Source organism: Agelaius phoeniceus, chromosome 35 (genome assembly GCF_051311805.1).
Source record: "Agelaius phoeniceus isolate bAgePho1 chromosome 35, bAgePho1.hap1, whole genome shotgun sequence".
Classification (NCBI taxonomy): domain Eukaryota; kingdom Metazoa; phylum Chordata; class Aves; order Passeriformes; family Icteridae; genus Agelaius; species Agelaius phoeniceus.
In genome coordinates this window covers 2,630,378-2,653,712 of record NC_135299.1, presented here as the reverse complement: position 1 = coordinate 2,653,712, position 23,335 = coordinate 2,630,378, and the positions used below count along the sequence as shown (strand labels likewise).

Genomic DNA, 23,335 nt, shown 5'->3' with positions numbered 1-23,335 from the left:
GGGAAGGATGGGAACAATGGGAAGGATGGGATTGGATAATGGGAACGATGGGATGGATGCTGGGATAATGGGAAGGATGGGATAATGGGATAATGGGAAGGATGGGATGGGAGTGATGGGATAATGGGAATGATGGGAACAATGGGAACAATGGGAACGATGGGATGGGAGTGATGGGATAATGGGAACAATGGGAACAATGGGAACGATGGGATGGGATGCTGGGATAATGGGAACGATGGGAACAATGGGAACGATGGGATGGATGCTGGGATAATGGGAATGATGGGATGGGATAATGGGAACAATGGGAACAATGGGAACAATGGGAACAATGGGAACAATGGGAACAATGGGATGGATGCTGGGACGGGGCCCAGCTGGGTCCGGGCGGTCCCAGGTGACCCCAAACCCTTCTGGACCGAGTCCGGTGCCGGGGTCTGAAGGACCCCAAGGGCAAGGCTGGGGTTTTACCCAAATTCTGTGAATTTCCCCCAAACTTAGTGAACCTCACCCAAATCCCAGGGCATTGAACCCAAATTTCATTATTTAACCCAGATTTTGTTCTATTTAGCCCAGATTTTTTAGTAGTTTAACCCAAATGTTATGAATTTGCCCCTGTTTAAGCCACAACTCCAGGTCAAGTTTAACCACTTTTTATTTTTCCACTTAAATATTCTCTTTAAATACAGCATCGTCCCGGGAAACTGCGGAAAAGCAGGAAAAATGAATAATAGTGGGGAGAAGCTTTGGATTCACTTGGTGGCATTAAATGTGGAATTAAAATGGAAATTAAAAACAAAAAAATTGAAATTAAATTGAATTAGTAAGAAAAGGAAAAAAAAAAGTTAAAAGGGAAATAAAAAAGAAAATAAATTGAATTAAAAAAGGAGTGCAAGTAAAAATTCAATAAAGAAATAAAAAGGCAATAAAAACAGAGAAAGGAAATAAAAGCAAAATTTTAAAAAATTAAAATTAAGTTTAAAAGAGAAGGAAAACGGAATTAAAAATTAAAGGAATAAAAAAAAAAGAAGTAGAAAAAGGGGAATAAAAAATTAAGAAAGAAATCAAAATGACATTAAAAGTTCTGAAGCTGCTTTGGGCACCCTGGGGGGGAGGTTTGGGGGTCCCCAGGGGTTTTGGGGGGCAGTAGCACCAGCAGGGGCCGGATCCATGGAATCCAGACTGGATCAAATCCAGCCAGGGGAAAAGGGAAACCCCACCTGATCCCACTGAGCCTGGGGGGACTGGGGAAAATGGGAGAAATCTGGGAATTCTGGAGTGAAATGGGATAAATTTGGGAATTCTGGGGTGAAATGGGAGAAATCTGGGACTTCTGGGCTGAAATGGGAGAAATCTGGGAATTCTGGGGTGAAATGGGAGAAATCTGGGACTTCTGGGCTGAAATGGGAGAAATCTGGGAATTCTGGTGGGGTTTGAGGTGAAATGGGATAAATCTGGGAATTCTGGAGTGAAATGGGATAAATCTGGAATTCTGGGGTGAAATGGGAGAAATCTGGGACTTCTGGGCTGAAATGGGAGAAATCTGGGAATTCTGGAGTGAAATGGGATAAATTTGGGAATTCTGGGGTGAAATGGGAAAATCTGGGAATTCTGGGGGGTTTGAGGTGAAATGGGAAAAATCTGGGAATTCTGGGGTGAAATGGGAGAAATCTGGGAATTCTGTGGTTTGGGGTGAAATGGGAGAAATCTGGGAATTCTGGGGTGAAATGGGAGAAATCTGGGAATTCTGGGGGGTTTGAGGTGAAATGGGATAAATCTGAGAATTCTGGGGTGAAATGGGAGAAATCTGGGAATTCTGTGGTTTGGGGTGAAATGGGAGAAATCTGGGAATTCTGGGATGAAATGGGAAAAATCTGGGAATTCTGGGGTGAAATGGAAGAAATCTGGGAATTCTGTGGTTTGGGGTGAAATGGGAGAAATCTGGGAATTCTGGGGTGAAATGGGATAAATTTGGGAATTCTGGGGTGAAATGGGAGAAATCTGGGAATTCTGGTGGAGTTTAGGGTGCAATGGGATAAATCTGGGAATTCTGGTGGAGTTTAGGGTGAAATGGGAGAAATCTGGGAATTCTGGGGTGCAATGGGATAAATTTGGGAATTCTGGGGTGAAATGGGAGAAATCTGGGAATTCTGGCAGGGTTTGGGGTGCAATGGGATAAATCTGAGAATTCCATGGTTTGGGAAGCACCAGCTCAGAGGATCCAGGGCAGGATTTGGGGTCCCCTGCCCCTCTCAGGGGGCAATGCCGGGTTTGGGGCCGTTCCTGTGGGATTTGGGCACCTCCATGGGACAGTCCCAGCTCCCCGGGGGGTTTGGGGGTCACTGAGGCCTCTCCCCACCCCAAATCCCCCCTGAAGCCACTCTGGACTCCCCCAAACCCCTGGGAACCCCCTGACCCCCTTCAGCACCCCCTTGGGATGTTCTGAAGCCCCTTTGAGCCCTCCTGAACAGCAAACAGAACCCTTGGGATCCCCTTAAACCCCTCAGGCTCTGCCAGACACCCTGAAATCTCTTCTGAAGCCCTAAACAACCTCTGAACACCATTAAATCCCTGCCTGAAGCCCTGAAAAGCACCCTCTGAACCCCCAAATGCCCCTCTAAACCCCCTTTTGAACCACCCTGAACCACCTCAAACCCCTCTGAACCCATCCAAGGCCCCTGAATTCCCTCCTAAACCCCCTTAAATCTTCTGAACTCACTTAAATCCCCCTTTTGAGCCCCTAAAAATGCCCTTTAAACCAACTCAAACCCCACCTGAGCCCCTTTAGACTCCTCTGAACCCCCCTAAAACCCCTTCTTACCCCCCCTTCAAAAGCCTAAAAATCCCCTTGACACCCTTAAACCCCACTGAACTCCCTTGAATCCCCTCAAACTCATTTTAATGCCCCTTCAACCCCTCTGAACCCCCTTGATCTCCTAAAAACCCCTTGAACTCTCTTTATAAACCCCTTCAGACCCAACTGAACCCCCTTTAGTACCCCTCAAACCTCTCTGAACCCCTAAAAACCCATAAAAACCCCTCTGAACCCCTTTCAACCCCAAAAAGCCCTCAATGCCTCCATAATCCCTAAAAACCCCATTTTGAACCTCCCTGAACCCCCTGTACACCCCTAAAAACCCCTCTGAGCCCCCTTAACCCCTTTTTAAACTGTCCTGAACCCCTAAAACCCACAAAACCCCCTCTGAACCCTTTTCAAGCCCAAAAAAACCCTCAATGACCTCAAAACCCCTAAAACCCCCACTCTGAGCCCCCTTAAACCCCCCTATGGGGCACAGGTGGCCCCCAGGAGCAGCAGGGTGAGGGTCAGAGCCCAGTGTGGGAAATCTGCTGGAAAAGCCAATGGTGAAATCAAAAATTCAGGAAAACAACGGGAGGGGGGCAGCAGCTGGATTGGGGGGTTTGGGTCCCTGTGACCCCGGGGTCTGGGAGCATCCAGGTGGGCAGGTCCTGAAGGCACAGGTCCCACAAGGTGAGCAGGTCCTGGGACTGCTCAGGTGAGGAGATCCCACAGTCTGTAGGGTCCAGGTGAGCAGGTCCCACAAGGTGAGCAGATCCCACAAGGTGAGCAGGTCCAGGGACACAGGTCCCACAAGGTGAGCAGGTCCCACAAGGTGAGCAGGTCCAGGTGAGCAGATCCTGGGAATGCTCAGGTGAGCAGATCCCACAGTCTGTAGGGTCCAGGTGAGCAGATCCCACAAGGTGAGCAGATCCTGGGAATGCTCAGTTGAGCAGGTCCAGGTGAGCAGATCCAGAGACACAGATCCCACAAGGTGAGCAGATCCTGGGAGTGCTCAGGTGAGCAGATCCAGGTGAGCAGATCCCACAACATGAGCAGGTCCAGGGGCACAGATCCCACAAGGTGAGCAGATCCAGGTGAGCAGATCCTGGGAATGCTCAGGTGAGCAGATCCAACAACATGAGCAGGTCCAGGTGAGCAGATCCTGGGAGTGCTCAGGTGAGCAGGTCCAGGTGAGCAGATCCAAGAACATGAGCAGATCCAGGTGAGCAGGTCCAGGTGAGCAGGTCCTGGGAGTGCTCAGCTGAGCAGATCCAGGGGCACAGATCCCACAGTCTGCAGGGTCCAGGTGAGCAGGTCCCACAAGGTGAGCAGATCCTGGGAATGCTCAGGTGAGCAGGTCCATGTGAGCAGATCCAGGGTGTGCTCAGGTGAGCAGATCCCACAGTCTGTAGGGTCCAGGTGAACAGATCCCACAAGCTGAGCAGGTCCAGGGGCACAGATCTCACAAGGTGAGCAGATCCAGGTGAGCAGGTCCAGGTGAGCAGGTCCTGGGAGTGCTCAGGTGAGCAGATCCAGGTGAGCAGATCCCACAGTCTGCAGGGTCCAGGTGAGCAGGTCCAGGGACAAAGATCCCACAAGGTGAGCAGGGCCAGGTGAGCAGGTCCAGGTGAGCAGGTCCAACAACATGAGCAGGTCCAGAGACACAGGTCCCACAAGGTGAGCAGATCCAGGGCGTGCTCAGGTGAGCAGATCCCACAATCTGCAGGGTCCAGGTGAGCAGATCCCACAGTCTGTGGGGTCCAGGTGAGCAGAATGCAGGTTTTGGGGCACAGTCCCAAGCAGGGGAGCAGATCCCACAGTCTGCAGGGTCCAGGTGAGCGGGTCCAGGGACACAGATCCCACAAGGTGAGCAGGTCCAGGGCGTGCTCAGGTGAGCAGATCCAGGTGAGCAGATCCAACAACATGAGCAGGTCCAGGGAGTGCTCAGGTGAGCAGGTCCAGGTGAGCAGATGCCACAGTCTGCAGGGTCCAGGTGAGCAGATCCCACAGTCTGCAGGGTCCAGGTGAGCAGATCCCACAGTCTGTAGGGTCCAGGTGAGCAGAATGCAGGTTTTGGGGCACAGTCCCAAGCAGGTGAGAAGATGCCACAGTCTGCAGGGTCCAGGTGAGCAGATCCCACAGTCTGCAGGGTCCAGGTGAGCAGAATGCAGGCTTTGGGGCTCAGTCCCAAGCAGGTGAGCAGATCCCAGAATCCAGGTGAGCAAAGCCCCGGGGCTCAGAGCCAGCAGAGCAGGGCAGCCCCAGCTCATATCCCAAATTTCCCCCTCTCCTGCCTCTTCCCAGGCTGGAATTGCTCCTGGGCCAGGCTGAAGCCATAAAAGAGGGAAAAGCCCCAGAAATGAGAAGTTTCACCCCAAGGCAGAGCCCAGGAAGGTCTGGAGCACAGGTGGGGGTCCCATGAATCCCATCCAAGGAAGGGCTGGAAGGACCAGGTGAGTCTGGAGAATCCACACCTGGAGAGGCCGAATCCATCCCAGTCTGACCAGTTTGGTGCCAGTGGAGATGCCCGGAGGCAGAGGGAGCACAGGTGAGCAGGAAGCACCTGAGGAGCAGCACAGGGAATTCAGGTGCACCAGGAAGAGAAGGAGCTGCACACCTGTGCACACCTGTGCACACCTGCAGGGCTCTGCTGGCGCCGTGGGATGGATCCTGAGGGCTGCAGAGGCAGGAACAGTTCTTTGGGAAACACAGCCAGGTGAGGCCACCTGCATGGATGGATGGATGGATGGATGGACAAGGAGGCAGCTGAGAGCTCAGGGATCAGACATTGCATCCATGGGACACCTGGGCACACCTGCAGGGCTCTGCTCCTGCTGGAATTGCTCACCTGGATGCCCAGAGCTCACCTGCAGTGGGCCAGGGACGCTCCTGCACCCTCACATCCCAAATCCTGCTTCTTGCAGGGGCAGCTCCATCCCCTCAGCAGCTGCAATTCACGGCAATGAACGTTCCAGAAGGTTCCCACAGGTACAGGTGATCAGTTCCAGGTGATGGAGGAGCCAACGAGGAGGTGAAGTTGGTTCAACCCCCCCAGAATTTTTCCAGGTGAGTTTGGGGACTCCAGTCTTGGGTCTCTTGTGCCAGTTCCAGGTGTTTCCCAATCCATCCCAGCTGCAGGTGAGTGGAAGCATCACCTTGGATGAGGTGGCCCAGGTGAGACATTCATTAAACAAACAGGAATTAGGGAAAAAACGGATTTTCCCTTAAAACCAAGGAAAGTGGAGGCAGCCACAGGGACAGAGCTGCTGTGGGATCCAGGAGGCTCCAGCTCAGGTGAGTCCTGGCTCAGGTGATCTCTGCCAGGTGGGATGGAGAACAGGAAGGATCCCAGAGGCTGCAGCTCAGGTGAGTCCTGGCACAGGTGACCCCCACCAGGTGAGAAAAGGACTCCTGGCCCTGGGCCAGGTCAATCCTCTGTCCAGAGCAGCCCCCACCAATTAAATAATCAATCCATGGAATAAATAATGGAGCCAGAGGGCCTGAGGCCACTCATACAGGCAGGTGGGGGTGCTCCAGGTGCTCTGGGAGATTTTGGGGCGCTCCTTCCTTGCTCGCAGCCGCAGGGACAGGCGGCACCCCCAGCTCCTTCCCGGGGGCGCTGGAGGCTGGAGCTGGGTGCTCCCCGTGCCCACTGGCACCCTTGGCAGCCGCCCGTGGCTCCAGCTGGCACAAGAGCCCAGGGGCATCGGGCAGGTAGGGCTGGGAGGAGCCGCCCTGGGCCGGCTGCCCCTGGGGGTAGCAGAGCACAGGAGATTCCAGCGGGAACTGGGCCGGGATCAGGAGGGTGGAGCTGAGCCCGGGGCACGGCGCAGGTTTCACCTGCCAGGCGTCATCCAGGTGCTCCCCCAGCACGCAGAGCCCGCCCCCCTCTCCCCCGGAGCCGCTTCCAGAGTCTTCCTCAGCCTTCAGCCTCTCCAGCTCCTCGGCCGTCTGCAGGTGCAGCACCGCCCGCTCGTTCTCCGCCAGGTACTCCTGGAAGTCCTGAGTCTCGGGGGGCTGGGGGGGCGGCCAGCTGGGGCCTGCAGCTCCTTCCTCCTCCTCCTCCTCCTGGCGCCGGTTCTCCAGCTCCAGCTTCATCAGGGTGTGCAGGAAGTGCGTGCGGACGCGCAGGGGATTGAATTCGATGCGCCCGGCCACGTTCCCACAGCCGTCCCGGGAGCAGCCGCACGGGAACGAGGTGCGATCCACCTGGGGACAGGGACAGGGTGAGAGCCTGCAGGGCCCTCCAGGGGCCAAATCCCACCCCAAGACAGGGGTGAGACCCTGCAGGGCCCTCCAGGGGCCAAATCCCATCCCAGTAACAGGGGTGAGACCCTGCAGGGCCCTCCAGGGGCCAAATCCCATCCCAGTAACAGGGGTGAGACCCTGCAGGGCCCTCCCAGCCTGAACCCCACACCAATGATAGAGCTGGGACCCTGCAGGAGCCCTCCAGGATCCAAATCCCACCCCAAACATGGGAACAGCTGCACGGGAACGAGGTGCGATCCACCTGGGGACAGGGACAGGGTGAGACCACCCTGCAGGGCCCTCCCATCCTGAACCCCACACCAATGATAGAGCTGGGACCCTGCAGGAGCCCTCCAGGATCCAAATCCCACCCCAGTAACAGGGGTGAGAGCCTGCAGGGCCCTCCAGGATCCAAATCCCACCCCAATGACAGGGCTGGGACCCTGCAGGGCCCTCCAGGGGCCAAATCCCACCCCAAGGACAGGGTGAGACCCTGCAGGGTCTCCCAGCCTGAACCCCACACCAATGACAGAGCTGGGACCCTGCAGGGCCCTCCAGGATCCAAATCCCAACCCAAGGACAGGGGTGAGACCCTGCAGGGCCCTCCAGGGGCCAAATCCCATCCCAATTAACAGGGGTGAGACCCTGCAGGGCCCTCCCAGCCTGAACCCCACACCAATGACAGAGCTGGGACCCTGCAGGGCCCTCCAGGGGCCAAATCCCATCCCAAACATTGTGGTGGGGATTTATCCCGGGAGCAGCTGCACAGGAACGAGGTGCGATCCACCTGGGGACAGGGACAGGGACAGGGTGAGGCCCTGCAGAGCCCTCCAGGGGCCAAATCCCACCCCAAGGACAGGGTGAGACCCTGCAGAGCCCTCCCAGCCTGAACCCCACACCAATGACAGGGCTGGGACCCTGCAGGAGCCCTCCAAGGTCCAAATCCCACCCCAAACATCGTGGTGGGACGTTATCCCAGCCAGGTGTCTCCATAGGGAGGATGTGGACAGGTGCAGGATCCCCCAGGATCCCATCTGGATTCCACCCTTCATCCCCCCAGAGCCTGAATCCCACCCCAGAGAGATCCCAGATCCCACCTGGACAGCAGGAATTTGGGGTGGGGAGGAGTTTATGCATTCCAGGTATGGCCAGAACACACCTGGGGCTGCTGCTGGACCACAACCCCCAGGTGCCTCAGCTGGCACCCTCTGCTCCCCAAGGAGCAGGCACAGGGCACAGTGGGTGGGGGTGCCTCGAGGCCCACCTGTGGCCCCTTATCCCAGCTCACCTGGCACTGCATGTCCTCACCTGGCACACCTGGCACTGCATGCCCTCACCTGGCACTGCATGCCCTCACCTGGCACACCTGGCACTGCATGCCCTCACCTGGCACACCTGGCTCTCCCCACTCCTCAAGGAGCACAGAACAGAAGAACACGAGGAGCAGCCTGGCCCTCATCCCACCCCAAACCCCTGCCCTGCAGCTCTCCTGGCACACCTGGCACACCCGCCTCTCCTGGCACACCTGGCTCTCCCCACTCTTCAGGAGGCACACAAAGAGCAGCCTGGCCCCATCCCAACCCAAACCCCTCCCCGTGTCTCACCTGGCACTGGATGCCCTCACCTGGCACTAGATGCCTGCCTGCCCTCCCCTGTGTCCCTCACCAGGCACTGGATGCCCTCACCTGGCCCTCTGTGTGTCTCACCTGGCACTGGATGCCCGTCTGGCCCCTCCATGTCTCACCTGGCACTGGATGCCTGCCTGGCCCCTCTGTGTCTCTCACCTGGCGCTGGATGCCCGCCTGCCCCCCCCCATGTCTCACCTGGCACTGGATGCCCTCACCTGGCCCCCCCCATGTCTCACCTGGCACTGGATGCCCTCACCTGGCCCTCTGTGTGTCTCACCTGGCACTGGATGCCCGCCTGCCCTCCCCATGTCCCTCACCTGGCACTGGATGCCTGCCTGGCACACAATGACCACCCTGGCCCCTCTCTCTGTCTCACCTGGCACTGGATGCCCGTCTGGCCCCTCCATGTCTCACCTGGCACTGGATGCCCTCACCTGGCCCCTCCATGTCTCACCTGGCACTGGATGCCCTCACCTGGCCCTCTGTGTGTCTCACCTGGCACTGGATGCCCGCCTGGCACAAAATGACTGGCCTGGCTCCTCCCCATGTCTCACCTGGCACTGGATGCCCTCACCTGCCCCCCCCCCATGTCCCTCACCTGGCACTGGATGCCCTCACCTGGCCCCCTGTCCCTCACCTGGCACTGGATGCCCACCTGGCACACAATGACCAGCCTGGCCCCTCCCCATGTCTCACCTGGCACTGGATGCCGGCCTGGCCCCTCTGTGTTTCTCACCTGGCACTGGATGCCCTCACCTGGCACTGGATGCCGGCCTGGCCCCTCTGTGTTTCTCACCTGGCACTGGATGCCCACCTGGCCTCCCCCCCCACGTCTCAATGTCTCACCTGGCACTGGATGCCCGCCTGCCCTCCCCTGATTCTCACCTGGCACTGGATGCCCTCACCTGGCACTGGATGCCCTCACCTGGCCCCTCTGTGTCTCTCACCTGGCTGCCTGCCTGGCCTCCCCCCCCATGTCTCAATGTCTCACCTGGCACCGGATGCCCTCACCTGGCACACAGTGACCACCCTGCCCCCCCCATGTCTCACCTGGCACTGGATGCCGGCCTGGCCCCCCTGTGTCTCTCACCTGGCACACAATGACCAGCCTGGCCCCCCCATGTCCCTCACCTGGCACTGGATGCCCTCACCTGGCTCCTCCCCATGTCTCACCTGGCACTGGATGCCCACCTGCCCCCCCCATGTCTCACCTGGCACTGGATGCCCGCCTGGCCTCCCCCCCCACGTCTCAATGTCTCACCTGGCACTGGATGCCCTCACCTGGCACTGGATGCCGGCCTGCCCCCCCTGTCCCTCACCTGGCACTGGATGCCGGCCTGGCTGCAGGCGCAGGTGCGGGGCTCACAGGTCAGCCGGCAGTGGCAGCCGCACTGCTCGCGGGACAGGCGCAGGGCGCGGAGCTCCTGCCGCTCCTCGGCGTCGATCCTGCGCACGCCCGAGGCGCGCAGCAGCGCCCGGCGCCGCTTGGTGGGCAGCGGCTGCAGGTAGAAATAATCGCCCACCTCCACCTGGCCCACGTCCAGGTCATCGTCCGACACGTCGGCCAGGGTCAGCCCCGCCGCCTCGGCCGAGGGCACTGTCCCGTTCTGGGTCAGCTGGGAAGGAGGGACAGGAGAAGGTTGGGAAAGCTGAACGGGTTCGGGGTGGGTCAGCGTAAAATCGGCACCAAAATTATATTAATTCACCTGTTTTCCGTCTATTTCCCTCCAAAATTTAGAATTACCTCGTAATTCGTTTCTTTCCAAACTCATCCCATCAAAACTCCCTCAAAATCCCTCCCCAGCTCCTCTAAAAGGAAAGGAAATCAATGCTGGGCAAAGCGCCACAGGATGGATGGGGCTGCAGGCACAGAGCGGGTCAGTACAAAACCACCTCCAAAATGATACAAAATTCACCCATTTTCCCTCTATTTCCCTTCAAAATTTAAAACTACCCTGTAATTCATTTCCTTACAAAGTCACCCCATCAAAACTCTCCCAAAATCCCTCCCCACCTCCTAAAAAATTTCCCAAAATTCAAAGGAAATTCATGCTGGACAAAGTAGTAGACGGTGACCTGGACCTAGGATGAATGGGGCTGTGGGCACAGCATGGGTCAGAACAAAACCACCCCCAAAATTATACAAAATTCACCCATTTGCCCTCTATTTCCCTTCAAAATTTAAAATTACCCCCCCTGCAAATGCTCAGGATTTCCTTCCAAACGCACCCCATCAAAAGTCCCCCAAAATCCCTCCCCAGCTCCTCTAAAATTTCCCAAAATTCAAAGGAAATTTATGTTGGGCAAAGTAGCAGATGGTTACCTGGACCTAGGATGGACGGGGCTGCACAGCATGGGTCAGAACAAGATCACCCCCAATATTATTCAAAATTCACCCATTTTCTTTTTATTTCCCTCCAAAATTTAAAATGACCTCGTAATTCCTTTCCTTCCAAACTCACCTCATCAAAACTCCCCCAAAATCCCTCCCCAGCTCCCCTAAAAGGAAAGGAAATCAATGCTGGGCAAAGCACCACAGGATGGACAGGGCTGCAGGCACAACACAGATCAGGGCTGGCCAGCACAAAACCACCCCCAAAATTACATCAAATTCACCCATTTCCACTCTATTTCCCTCCAAAATTTAAAATTACCCCATAATTCCCCCCTGCAAATGCTCAGAATTTCCTTCCAAACTCAGCCTATCAAAACTCTCTCAAAATCCCTCCCCAGCTCCTCTGAAATGTCCCAAAATTCCAAGGAAATTCATGTTGGACAAAGCCCTGCAGGATGGACAGGGCTGTGGGCACAGTGGGGTTAGGGCTGGCCAGCACAAAATCACCCCCAAAATGACACTAAATTCACCCATGTTCCCTCTATTTCCCTCCAAAATTTAAAATTACCCTGCACTTCCCCCCCTGCAAATGCTCAGAATTCCCCTCCAAATTCAGCCTGTCAAAGCTCCCCAAAATAGGAAATTCAGGGAGTTAGAAAGGAAATCAGGCTTGGTAAACCCTGGGAAATGTTAAAGGTTGGCCCTGGGGAATGTCAGGCCTTGTGTTTGCTGGATCAGGTGAAACTACACCTGCGTAATCACTATAGGATAAATAATGTAAATATTATATATAATTATTGTTTAATTGTAAGGAAAATAATGAGAAACTATATTAGAGATTTGAGGGGGATCATGAGACATCTGTGCTTGGATGAAATCAATGTATACAATAGAACAATGCAAGTTTAATAATTAATATTTAAATTATATCATGAGAGAATATAAAACATGTTCAGCTGGAAACCGTGGTGGGTCAGATTTGGGGCTGTAGCCCTGACACCCAGGGCTCTTCAAGAAAAGCACTGCAGGTGCTGTATAATCATAATCAATAATCAATCATAATCATAATTAATCAACCTATAATCATTCTGTGGTTTTGTGTTCCTGGATGCTGGCAGAGGGACACGTGTGGGGATGTGGAACCACGGGGGTCACCTGCCCAGGTGTCCTTCCCTCCACCCAAACTTGTCCCTGTCCCTCCCAAGGTTTGTACAACCAAAGGACAATGATTGTTCTGTTGGGCTTTTTCAGAAAGGCACTGCCAGATTCACCCAAAAACAAAGGAAAAGCTTTGGTTTTCACCCAAACCCCAGGATTTCGGGATTGATTTGGGATGGAATTCACCCTAAACCAAAGGAAAAGTGATTTTTCTGTTGGGTTGGCTCTTTTGGAAAGGCACTGCCAGACTCACCCCAGAACATCCTGACCACCCCCAGGTGCCACCCAGGTGTTTCCCACACTGAGTTTTCCCTGCACCTCCCTCCTAAGATCCCCCCAAAGTTTTTCCCACCTGGATCCCCTCATTTTGCCCCTCTTCCAACCTCACCCGGGCATTTTTCACTTCCCTCCCCCAAATCCCTCCCCAAGGGCTTCCCCACCTGCCCACCACCAAACCCATCCAGGTATTTCCCACCTGGATTCCCCCTCCCAGCCCCAATACCTGGCTCCCCCAAATCCACCCCCAGGTATTCCCCACCCACATTCTCTTTGTCACCCCAAATCCCCTCCAGGTATTATCCTGCACTGCTGCCCCTCCAGCTGTTTCCCACCTGCATTCTGCCCTCCCTCCCCAAGTATTTCCCACCTGGATTCCTCCCTTCCTCCCTCCCCAGGTATTCTCCATCCAGACACCCTCTGTCACCCCGAATCCCCTCCAGGTGTTCTCCATCTGGGTCCCCCACTGCTGCCCCTCCAGCTATTTCCCACCTGGATTCTGCCCTCTCTCTCCAGTTATTCCCCACCTGGATTCCCCCTTGCTCTGTCCCCCCACCCCAGCTATTTCCCACCTGGATTCTTCCCTCCATCTCCACCTATTTCCCACCTGGATTCCCCCTTGCTCCCTCCCTCCCCAGGCATTTCCCACCAGGATTCCAGTCTCCATCCCAGCTATTTCCCACCTGGATTCTTCCCTCCCTCTCCAGTTATTTCCCACCTGCATTCCACCCTCCCTTCCCAGGCACTTCCCATCAGGATTCCAGTCTCCATCCCAGCTATTCCCCACCTGGACTCCCCCTCTCTTCGTCTCTCCCTTCCTCCCCACCTATTTCCCATCTGGATTCTTCTCTCCCTCCCCAGGTATTTCCCACCTGGATTCTACCCTCTCTCTCCAGTTTTTCCCCATCTGGATTCTACCCTCCCCTCTCCAGCTATTTCCCACCTGCATTCCACCCTCCCTTCCCAGGCATTTCCCACCAGGATTCCAGTCTCCCTCCCAGCTATTTCCCACTTGGATTCCCCCTCCCTCCCCAAGTATTTCCCACCTGGATTCTTCCCTCCTTCTCCAGCTATTCACCATCTGGATTCTCCCTTGCTCTGTCCCCCTCTCCCCAGCTATTCCCCACCTGGACTACCCCTCTCTTCCTCTCTCCCTCCCTCTCCAGTTTTTCCCCACCTGGATTCTTCCCTCCCTCCTCACCTATTCCCCACTTGGATTCCCCCATCCCTCCCCACCTATTCCCCACCTGGATTCCCCCATCCCTCCCCACCTATTCCCCACTTGGATTCCCCCATCCCTCCCCAGCTATTCCCCACCTGGATTCTTCTCTCCCTCCCCAGGCACTTCCCATCAGGATTCCAGTCTACCCCCCAGCTATTCCCCACCTGGACTCCCCCTCTCTTCCTCCCTCCCTTCCTCCCCACCTATTTCCCACCTGGATTCCCCCCTTGCTCCCTCCCTCCTCAGGCATTTCCCATCAGGATTCCAGTCTCCCTCACAGCTATTTCCCACCTGGATTCCCCCACCCCTCCCCACCTATTCCCCACCTGGATTCTTCCCTCCCTCCTCACCTATTCCCCACTTGGATTCCCCCATCCCTCCCCAGCTATTCCCCACCTGGATTCTTCTCTCCCTCCCCAGGCACTTCCCATCACGATTCCAGTCTCCCCCCCACCTATTCCCCACCTGGATTCCCCCTCCCTCCCCAGGTATTCCCCACCTGGATTCTGCCCTCCCTCCCCACCTATTTCCCACCTGGATTCCCCCTTGCTCCCTCTCCCTCCTCAGGCATTTCCCATCAGGATTCCAGTCTCCATCCCACCTATTCCCCACCTGGATCCCCATCCCTCCCCACCTATTCCCCACCTGAATCCCCCCTCCCTCCCCACCTATTCCCCACCTGGATCCCCACCTATTCCCCACCTGGATTCCCCCCTCCCTCCCCACCTACTCCCCACCTGGATTCTTCCCTTCCTCCCCACCTGGATCCCCATCCCTCCCCACCTATTTCCCACCTGGATTCCCCCTTGCTCCCTCCCTCCTCAGGCATTTCCCCTCAGGATTCCCGTCTCCCTCACAGCTATTTCCCACTTGGATTCCCCCTCCCTCCCCAAGTATTCCCCACCTGGATTCCCCATCCCTCCCCACCTATTTCCCACCTGGATTCCCCCTCCCTCCCTCCCCACCTATTTCCCACCTGGATTCCCCCTTGCTCCCTCCCTCCCCAGGCATTTCCCACCAGGATTCCAGTCTCCCTCACAGCTATTTCCCACCTGGATTCTTCCTCCCTCTCCAGTTATTTCCCATCTGGATTCCACCCTCCATCTCCACCTGTTCCCCACCTGGATTCCCCCTTGCTCCCTCCCTCCTCAGGCATTTCCCACCTGGATTCTTCCCTCCCTCCCCACCTATTCCCCACCTGGATCCCCACCTATTCCCCCACCTGGATCCCCCATCCCTCCCCACCTATTCCCCCACCTGGATCCCCCATCCCTCCCCACCTATTCCCCCACCTGGATCCCCCATCCCTCCCCACCTATTCCCCACCTGGATCCCCACCTATTCCCCACCTGGATCCCCCATCCCTCCCCAAGTATTCCCCACCTGGCTCCCCCATCCCTCCCCACCTGGCTCCCCCCTCCCTCCCTCCCAGCTCCCCCTCACCTCTCTCCTCCTGGCGCGCAGTTTCTCGCGGCGCAGGTGCTGCCGCAGGTGCTGCCGGTGGCTCACCTGGCGCAGGTGGGCGAACTGGCTGAGGCTGTACCTGCGGGCCCGGTGGTGCCGCGGGGCCATGCCCAGGGAGCTGCCCCCGGCGCTGGGCACGCAGGTGAAGCCCTGGCGCCGGGCAAAGTAATAAACGGTGACCTGGGCAAAGCGCACGCGCTTCCCGCCCCGGCGCGCCCGGGAGCGCCGCAGGATGGACGGGGCTGCGGGCACAGAGAGGGGCACAATGAAATCAACACCAAAATTACATTAATTCACCCATTTTCCATCTATTTCCCTCCAACATTTAAAATTATCCCGTAATTCCCCAATGCAAATGGTCAGAAATCCGCTACAAAATCACCCCATCAAAAATCCCCCAAAGTCCCTCCCCAGCTCCTCTAAAATTTCCCAAAATTCAAAGGAAATTCACACTGGGCAAAGCCCTGCAGGATGGATGGGCACAGAGTGGGTCACAATGAAATCAACACCAAAATTACATTAAATTCACCCATTTTCCCTCTATTTCCCTCCAAAATTTAAAAATCCCCTTTATTACCCTGTAATTCCTCCCCCTGCAAATGGTCAGAATTTCCTTCCAAACTCACCCCGTCAAAAATCCCTCAAAGTCCCTCCCCAGCTCCTAAAAAATTTCCCAAAATTCAAAGGAAATTCATACTGGGCAAAGCCCTGCAGGATGGACAGGGCTGTGGGCACAGAGTGGGTCAGAATGAAAACACCCACAAAATGATACAAAATTCACCCATTTTCCCTCTATTTCCCTCCAAAATTTAAAATTACCCCGTAATTCCCCCCTGCAAATGGTGAGAAATCCGCTCCATGTTCCCTGCAAACTCATCCTGTAAAAACTCCCTCAAAATCCCTCCCCAGCTCCTCTAAAATTTCCCAAAATTCAAAGGAAATTCACACCAGGCAAAGCAGTAGAAGGTGACCTGGGTGAAAGCCCTGCAGGATGGACGGGGCTGCAGGCAGCACCAAATCACCCCCAAAAATTACATTAATTCACCCATTTTCCATCTATTTCCCTCCAACATTTAAAATTACCCCGTAATTCCCCAATGCAAATGGTCAGAAATCCGTTCCAGGTTCCCTCCAAAATCACCCCATCAAAACTCCCCCAAAATCCCTCCCCAGCTCCTAAAAAATTCCCCCAAAATTCAAAGGAAATTCATGCTGGGCAAAGCCCTGCAGGATGGACGGGGCTGCAGGCAGCACCAAATCACCCCCGAAAATTACATTAATTCACCCATTTTCCATCTATTTCCCTCCAACATTTAAAATTATCCCATAATTCACCAATGCAAATGGTCAGAAATCTGCTCCATGTTCCCTCCAAACTTATCCTGTCAAAACTCCCTCAAAATCCCTCCCCAGCTCCTCTAAAATTTCCCCAAATTCACACTGGGCAAAGCCCTGCAGGATGGATGGCCACAGAGTGGGTCACAATGAAATCAGCACCAAAATTACATTAATTTGCCCATTTTCCATCTATTTCCTTCCAAAATTTAAAATTACCCCATAATTCCCCAATGCAAATGGTCAGAAATCCACTACAAAATCACCCCATCAAAAATCCCCCAAAGTCCCTCCCCAGCTCCTCTAAAATTTCCCAAAATTTCAAGGAAATTCATGCTGGGCAAAGCACCACAGGATGGATGGGGCTGTGGGCACAGAGTGGGTCAGAATGAAAACACCCACAAAATGATACAAAATTCACCCATTTTCCCTCTATTTCCCTCCAAAATTTAAAATTACCCCATAATTCCCCCCTGCAAATGGTCAGAATTTCCCTTCAGGTCCCCTACAAACTCCCCCAAAATCCCTTCTCAACTCCTCTGAAATTTCCCAAAATTCAAGGGAAATTCAAGCCCCATGAATTCCCCAAATAATTCCCCACGAATGCAACAATCCCCCAAACTTTCAAAAAAATCCCAGAAATTCCCCCAAGCCCCCAAAAAGTAAAAAATTCTTCAGAATTTCCCTGAAATTTTCAAAAACTCCCAGAAATTCCCTCAAGCCTCCAAAAAGTAAAAAATTCCTCCAAATCGCCCTGAAATTTTTTTAAAAAATCTCAGTTGTCCCTCAAATTCTAAAGCCTCACCAAAAATAAAACAAAACTCAACAATTTTTTTTTTTAAACTCCCTAAATCCCCCTAAATTTTTAATTAAATTAAAAATGAATTTCCAATGAATTAAAAATTCCCAAACTCTAAATTACAATTCCGTAAAATTCCCCTGAAAACCCCAAAGTTCCCCCCAAAATCGCTACACAAGATCCCCTCACAATTCCAATGGATTCCACACCATTCCCCCCACATCCCTTAACGCTGTCCAAAAAAATCCCCCCTACCCAAATTCTTTAAACCCGTTAAAAAACCCCAGAATTCGCAAAAATAAACGAAAAAACCCTCCCGAGCCCCGCCCACAGCCCGGCCCCGGCTCACGGGCGGCGCTCCCGGTGCTGCCGCCGCTGTCGCAGCTGTCGCCGCTGTCGCTCGTGGCGATCTCGTCGTCCGAGGCGGCGCCGCTGGACGCGGCCGATCCCGATCCCGGTCCCGCATCCTCCGGTTTGCGCTTGATCCCGGCGCTCGGGAGCGCGGCCATCGGGGCTCGGTTCTCATGGAGAGCCCGGCGGGGAGCGGACGGGACCGGAGCGGCCTGCGGAGAGCAGCGGGACAGGCGCGGGTCAGGGCCCGGGCCGCTGTCCCGAATCATCGTCCCCCGATGCCGCCAGGAGCTGCGGGTCCAGCCCTGGGTGTTCGTGTTTCATGAGTCACGCAGGCTCGGCATGGGCAGGACGTGCTCGGGATTCTCCGAGGGTTGTGCGCTCCCCATCGCGGAGAATTCCCGGGCCCACGGGAGCTCCCTCCCCGTGCCAGCCCATCCATGAGGGAATCTCCACACAAACACTGACCCCAGCCCATCCATGAGGGAATCTCCACACAAACACTGACCCCAGCCCATCCATGAGGGAATCTCCACACAAACACTGACCCCAGCCCATCCATGAGGGAATCTCCACACAAACACTGACCCCAGCCCATCCACCTGGGAATATCCACACAAACACTGACCCCAGCCCATCCATGAGGGAATCTCCACACAAACACTGACCCCAGCCCATCCACCTGGGAATCTCCACACAAACACTGACCCCAGCTCATCCATGAGGGAATCTCCACACAAACACTGACCCCAGCTCATCCATGAGGGAATCTCCACACAAACACTGACCCCAGCTCATCCATGAGGGAATCTCCACACAAACACTGACCCCAGCCCATCCATGAGGGAATCTCCACACAAACACTGACCCCAGCCCATCCACCTGGGAATCTCCACACAAACACTGACCCCAGCCCATCCATGAGGGAATCTCTACACAAACACTGACCCCAGCCCATCCATGAGGGAATCTCCACACAAACACTGACCCCAGCCCATCCATGAGGGAATCTCCACACAAACACTGACCCCAGCCCATCCACCCGGGAATATCCACACAAACACTGACCCCAGCTTCCTCCATCCCAGCCCATCCACTTGGGATTGGTTTGGGATGGAATTCACCCGAAACCAAAGGAAAAGTGATTTTTTGGTTGGGTTTTTTTTGGAAAGGCACTGCCAGATCCCCTAAAATCCCCTAAAGATCTCCACACAAACATTCACCCCAGCTTCAAGAATTCCTGTGTGCGTTCCCATTCGGGATTGATTTGGGATGGAATTCACTCAAAACCAAAGGAAATGTGATTTTGGTTTTTTTTTGGTTGGATTTTTTTCTTTTTAGGAGACACTGCCAGATTCACCCCTGGACTATCCCGATCACTCCCTAAAATTCCCTAAAAATCTCCACACAAATTCACCCCAGCTTCAGGAATCCCTGTGTGTGTTCCCATTCAGGATTGATTTGGGATGGAATTCACTCCAAACCAAAGGAAAAGTGATTTTTTTTGTTGGGTATTTTTTGGAAAGGCACTGCCAGATTCACCCCTGGAATATCCTGATCATTCCCTAAAATTCCCTAAAAATCCCCACACAAATTCACCCCAGCTTCCTCTATCCCAGCCCATCCACTCAGGATTGATTTGGGATGGAATTCACCCGAAACCAAAGGAAAAGTGATTTTTTGGTTGGGTATTTTTTTGGAAAGGCACTGCCAGATTCACCCCTGGAACATCCTGATCACTCCCTAAAATTCCCTAAAAATCTCCACACAAATTCACCCCAGCTTCAGGAATCCCTATGTGCGTTCCCATTCGGGATTGATTTGGGATGGAATTCACTCAAAATCAAAGGAAAACCGATTTTTTGGTTGGGTGTTTTTTTGGAAAGGCACTGCCAGATTCACTCAAAACCAAAGGAAAAGTTTTGGTTTTCACCCAAAAAAACGGAATTACAGGATTGATTTGGGATGGATTTCATCCCATCCCAAAGGAAAAGTGATTTTTTTTTGTTGGGTTTTTCTTGGGAAAGGCACTGCCATATTCACCCCTGAAACATCCTGATCACCCCCTAAAACCCCCTAAAATTCCGAAAAACCACTGGATGCTCCAAAAATTCCCAACCTATCACAGATGCCAGATTGGGAATGAGCCTCCCTGGGATTTTCCTGCCCTACACCCCTTAATCCCAAAAAGCACCCAAAAAAAATCCCAAATAATCCATGGCCATATTTGGGATTTGGGGAAATTTCCAGCTCTACCTTAATCCCAAAAAGCACCAAAAAAAAAATCCCAAATAATCCATGGCCGTATTTGGGATTTGGGGAAATTTCCAGCTCCGTGTTGGGCAAGGGAATTTTTGGATGTGATTCCCACTGGATAAATAAATTTAGGATAAATTTAAGGATAAATTTGGATAAGGATAAATTATCCTAATTTAAATAAATTAGGATAATTAAGGATAAATTTGGGAGCCCCCCAGGATGCTCTGGAGCCCTTTGGGAGTTGGGTTTTGGGTGGGATTGGTCAGATCTGGATCCAGCCCTGTCCCCTCCAGAAGGGAATGCTGGGGTCCCAAAAGGAAAACCAGAAATTCCCAACCCATGCACCAGCTCAGGGTGAAATTCTGGGGCTTTTTTGGGTTTTTTTGGGAGGAAAAGTGGGGAATCCTGGTGGTAGAGGGGGGGGGGGAAAGAGGAAGGAATTGATCAATCCCAATCCCAGGAGGAGCAGAGGTGGAAAACATCACCCCCCCACCTAAAATTGTTGAAAATCCTCAAATTATTCCCTAAAATTGCATTTCCATAGAAAATCAGGGCTGGAGTCTGGGTGGGATCCCACCACCTGTGCCAGGATCCTTCCCTGATGGATCTGACAGGATGGGATTCTGATTCCTCACATAAAAACCCAAATTATTCCAAATTATCCTTTCTATAATGTAAAGGAACCTTGGAAGAGTCAGAATAAAGGAAAAAAAAACCAACAAAATAAGTGAAAAATATTAAGGTTCCATTTTTTTCCTATTTTTAAATTGGAAGGAATTTGAAATGAGGAAGAAAAAAATGGGTTCAAATCCTGAGGAATTGGGGAATTTCAATGATTAAACCTCAGCAAAAGGAGTTAAATTAAAAATAATTTTTTCCCCATTATCTGGAATCAGGGGATTCTCAAGAATTCCTGCTTACACTCCCAAAATTTATATACAATTTATAAAACTTTCAGCACCTATTGTTCTGTTCAAGTTAAAAATTCCCATAAAAATCCATATAAGATTCCCATAAAAATCCAGAGCCAAAAATGGATTTTCTGGATGGATTTGAGGGATCAGACACATCAAAAGCAGGGATCCAGGATATTCCAAGGTGAAACTGGGAATGATTCACGAGCAGCTCTGGTGGAACCCACCCAGAAAGGCTCAGGGAACACCAATGAATCCAATCCAGGTGTTATTGCAGCCAAAAATTGGGATTTTGGGACGATCACCAGGAAGATTTGGGCAGCCTGGATCCTGAAGGAATGGGTGAAGTTTTCCAATGTTTTCCCCAAGGATTTGGCTCAGCAGCTGAAAGGGCCTTGGATTTCCCAGGGATCTGAGCCCATCCCAGGTCACTGCTGACATTCCCAGCTCTGGGTTTTAGGATGAAACGTGGGAAATTTGGGTTTCTCAGGGAAATCTGGGATACAGCTCCCACAGAGCTTCCAGCATTTCTGCAACCAGCATCCCAAGGAGGATCCATTTGGGATGAGGAAGGAAAAATGGGTTCAAATTCTGAGGGAGAAGCCACAGGAATGGGGAATTTCAATGATTAAACCTCACCAAAAGGAGTTAAATTAAAAATATAAATTTTTTTCCTCATGGTCTGGAATTACTTTAGGAGCAGGGAAGGGATCAGGAGAGTTTGGGATTCCTGAAACACAGGAGCTGATCTGGGAAACCTCGTGGCTGAAAGAGCCTGGGAAGGAGGGACAGGTGTGCCCAGGTGTTGGGGGACAGAAAGGTGTCCCCAAAAAAACCTCCTTGTGTCCATCACTGGACCTGGGAGATCAAGGGGGTCCATGAACACCTGGATCCAGAGGGACAGGAGGGGAAGGGGACCCCCAAAGATGCTCCACCAGTACCTGGGGGGATGAAAAGGTGATGCCACAAAACTCCCTGCAATCAGGGGATGAAGGTGGAAAAGACCCCAGAAGAGGTGGATGCAGAGAGGAGCCCTGGACAGGTGAGGGTGGGGCAGCAGGGGCCCTTCCCAGGGTGTCTCACCTGCTCCAGGGTCACCTGGGACCCCCAAAATCACCTTGGGAGGGGAGGTGAGGCCTGGGGAGGGCTCAGCCCAACAGCAGAGCAGCCCCTCCCCCACCTCTGGGGACATCTGACCCCCCCCAGATGTCACCTCCCCATCATCATCATCAGCAGCAGCATCTCGAGGAGCCCCCAGTGCCCCCCATGAGGTCCCCAAGGCCACTCTGAGCACCTCCAGTGCCCCCCCACGGTACAGCAGAGGGGAGACCCCACCTGCCAGGACCCCCCAAATGTAATGGGGGGCCCTACACAGCCCCTACAGGCCCCCAGTGCAGGGGGAGCTGTAAGGACCCCCCACACTCTCTATAGGAGCCCATCCCCTATAGGCACCCCCAGATGTTTCCAGCAGGGGCAGCCCCATATTTCATCCAGCCCCCCCATTTCCCATGGACCCATGGTTACAAGGACCCCCCCTCACCCTCTGCATCCCCCCATACCCTCTACAGCCTCCCTTCTCCTACAGGCTCTTGTAGAAGGGCCCCCCCCATATCCCCTATAGCGCTCCCACATCCCCTACAAGCCCCCCAGCCCTTGGAACCCCCAGTCCTTCACAGCCCCCCCCAGCCCTTGGAACACCCAATCCCTCACAGCCCCCCCAGCTCTTGGAACCCCCCAAATCCCTCACAGCCCCCTCAGTCCCTCACAGCCCACCCAATCCTTCACAGCCCTCCCCATTCCTTGGAACCCCAAATCCCTCACAGCCCCCCCAGCCCTTGGAACCCCCCAATCCCTCACAGCACCCCCATCCCTCACAGCCCCCCCATTCCTTGGAACCCCAAATCCCTCACAGCCATCCCCCCCCATCCCCTGGAATCCCCAATCCCTCACCGCCCCCCCATCCCTCAAAGACACCCCCCCCATCCCTTGGAACCCCCCCTTCCCTCACAGACCTCCTCATCCCTTGGAACCCCAAATCCCTCACAGCCTCCCATCCCCTACAGCCCCCTATTCCCTTGGAACCCCAAATTCCTCGCAGCCCCCCATTCCTTACAGCCCCTCCATCCCTCACAGACCCCCCTCCCTCCATTCCTTGGAACCCCAAATCCCTCACAGCCCCCCCCATCCCTCACAGTCCCCCATCCCTTGGAACCTCCAATCCTTCATAGCTCCCCATCCCTCACATCCCCCCCCATCCCTTTCAGTCCCCCCCATCCCCTGGAACCCCCCTTCCCTCACTGCCCCCCCCCAATCCCTCACAGCCCTCCCCGCCCCCCGCAGGCGGGGCCGCCCCTCCAGCCCCCGGGGCCTGCCGCTGCCGCCTTTCCCCGCACTCACCGGTGCCCGGGGGGGTTTTGCGGCCGCCTGGGGGCGGGGGGCGCTGGCGGGGGGGGCCCCGGGGCCGCTCCCGGGGGGGTCCGGGGCCGCTCCCGCCCCGCCGCGCGCGCCGACAACAATGGGGCCGCGACCGCTGCGCCGCGGCT

The 23,335-nt window shown here is 54.3% G+C and overlaps 3 protein-coding genes across 14 annotated transcripts; all 3 read right to left on the bottom strand.

Moving 5' to 3' along the window:
- Positions 1–640: 640 nt before the first annotated feature.
- Positions 641–2,672, bottom strand: LOC129130617 (uncharacterized). Its single transcript, XM_077192797.1, has 3 exons — positions 2,659–2,672; positions 2,094–2,422; positions 641–1,788 (listed from the first exon to the last, which is right to left on the bottom strand). The coding sequence occupies exons 1-3, from the start codon at positions 2,670–2,672 to the stop codon at positions 1,079–1,081; spliced, it is 1,053 nt and encodes a 350-aa protein (XP_077048912.1). The 3' UTR covers positions 641–1,078.
- On the bottom strand, positions 641–5,073 carry LOC143696440 (uncharacterized). Of its 12 annotated transcripts, XM_077192621.1 has the most exons (5): positions 4,859–5,073; positions 4,273–4,827; positions 3,658–3,723; positions 3,594–3,625; positions 641–3,501 (listed from the first exon to the last, which is right to left on the bottom strand). In XM_077192621.1, exons 1-5 carry the CDS (start codon positions 5,071–5,073, stop codon positions 3,287–3,289), a joined length of 1,083 nt encoding a protein of 360 aa, XP_077048736.1. In that variant the 3' UTR covers positions 641–3,286. The 12 variants fall into 12 exon arrangements, with proteins under 12 accessions (XP_077048736.1, XP_077048732.1, XP_077048728.1 ...); XM_077192617.1 differs by lacking the exon at positions 3,658–3,723 and adding an exon at positions 3,923–3,993 and having other exon boundaries at positions 3,594–3,649; positions 4,026–5,073; XM_077192613.1 differs by lacking the exons at positions 3,594–3,625; positions 3,658–3,723 and adding exons at positions 3,626–3,649; positions 3,923–3,993 and having other exon boundaries at positions 641–3,593; positions 4,026–5,073.
- Positions 641–23,335, bottom strand: CSRNP2 (cysteine and serine rich nuclear protein 2). The gene is made up of 5 exons (XM_077192625.1): positions 23,190–23,335; positions 17,618–17,831; positions 15,114–15,376; positions 9,999–10,295; positions 641–7,012 (listed from the first exon to the last, which is right to left on the bottom strand). Exons 2-5 carry the CDS (start codon positions 17,775–17,777, stop codon positions 6,314–6,316), a joined length of 1,419 nt encoding a protein of 472 aa, XP_077048740.1. The 5' UTR covers positions 17,778–17,831; positions 23,190–23,335; the 3' UTR covers positions 641–6,313.

Excerpts from the sequence above, each read along its gene's own strand:
- LOC129130617 (XM_077192797.1), bottom strand. Across the intron at positions 1,789-2,093 it reads TTTATCCCATTGCACCCCAG|ATTCTCAGATTTATCCCATT; the intron begins AATTCCCAGATT and ends TTTCACCCCAGA.
- LOC143696440 (XM_077192613.1), bottom strand. The coding sequence starts at position 5,073 with ATGAGCTGGGGCTGCCCTGCTCTGCTGGCTCTGAGCCCCGGGGCTTTG. Across the intron at positions 3,650-3,922 it reads ATGTTGTTGGATCTGCTCAC|CTGGACCTGCTCACCTTGTG; the intron begins CTGAGCATTCCC and ends GGATCTGCTCAC. Across the intron at positions 3,594-3,625 it reads ACCTGCTCACCTTGTGGGAC|CTGCTCACCTTGTGGGATCT; the intron begins CTGCTCACCTTG and ends GTGTCCCTGGAC.
- CSRNP2 (XM_077192625.1), bottom strand. The coding sequence starts at position 17,777 with ATGGCCGCGCTCCCGAGCGCCGGGATCAAGCGCAAACCGGAGGATGCG. Across the intron at positions 15,377-17,617 it reads CAGCACCGGGAGCGCCGCCC|CCCCGTCCATCCTGCGGCGC; the intron begins GTGAGCCGGGGC and ends CTGTGCCCGCAG. Across the intron at positions 10,296-15,113 it reads TGCGCGCCAGGAGGAGAGAG|CTGACCCAGAACGGGACAGT; the intron begins GTGAGGGGGAGC and ends CCTCCTTCCCAG.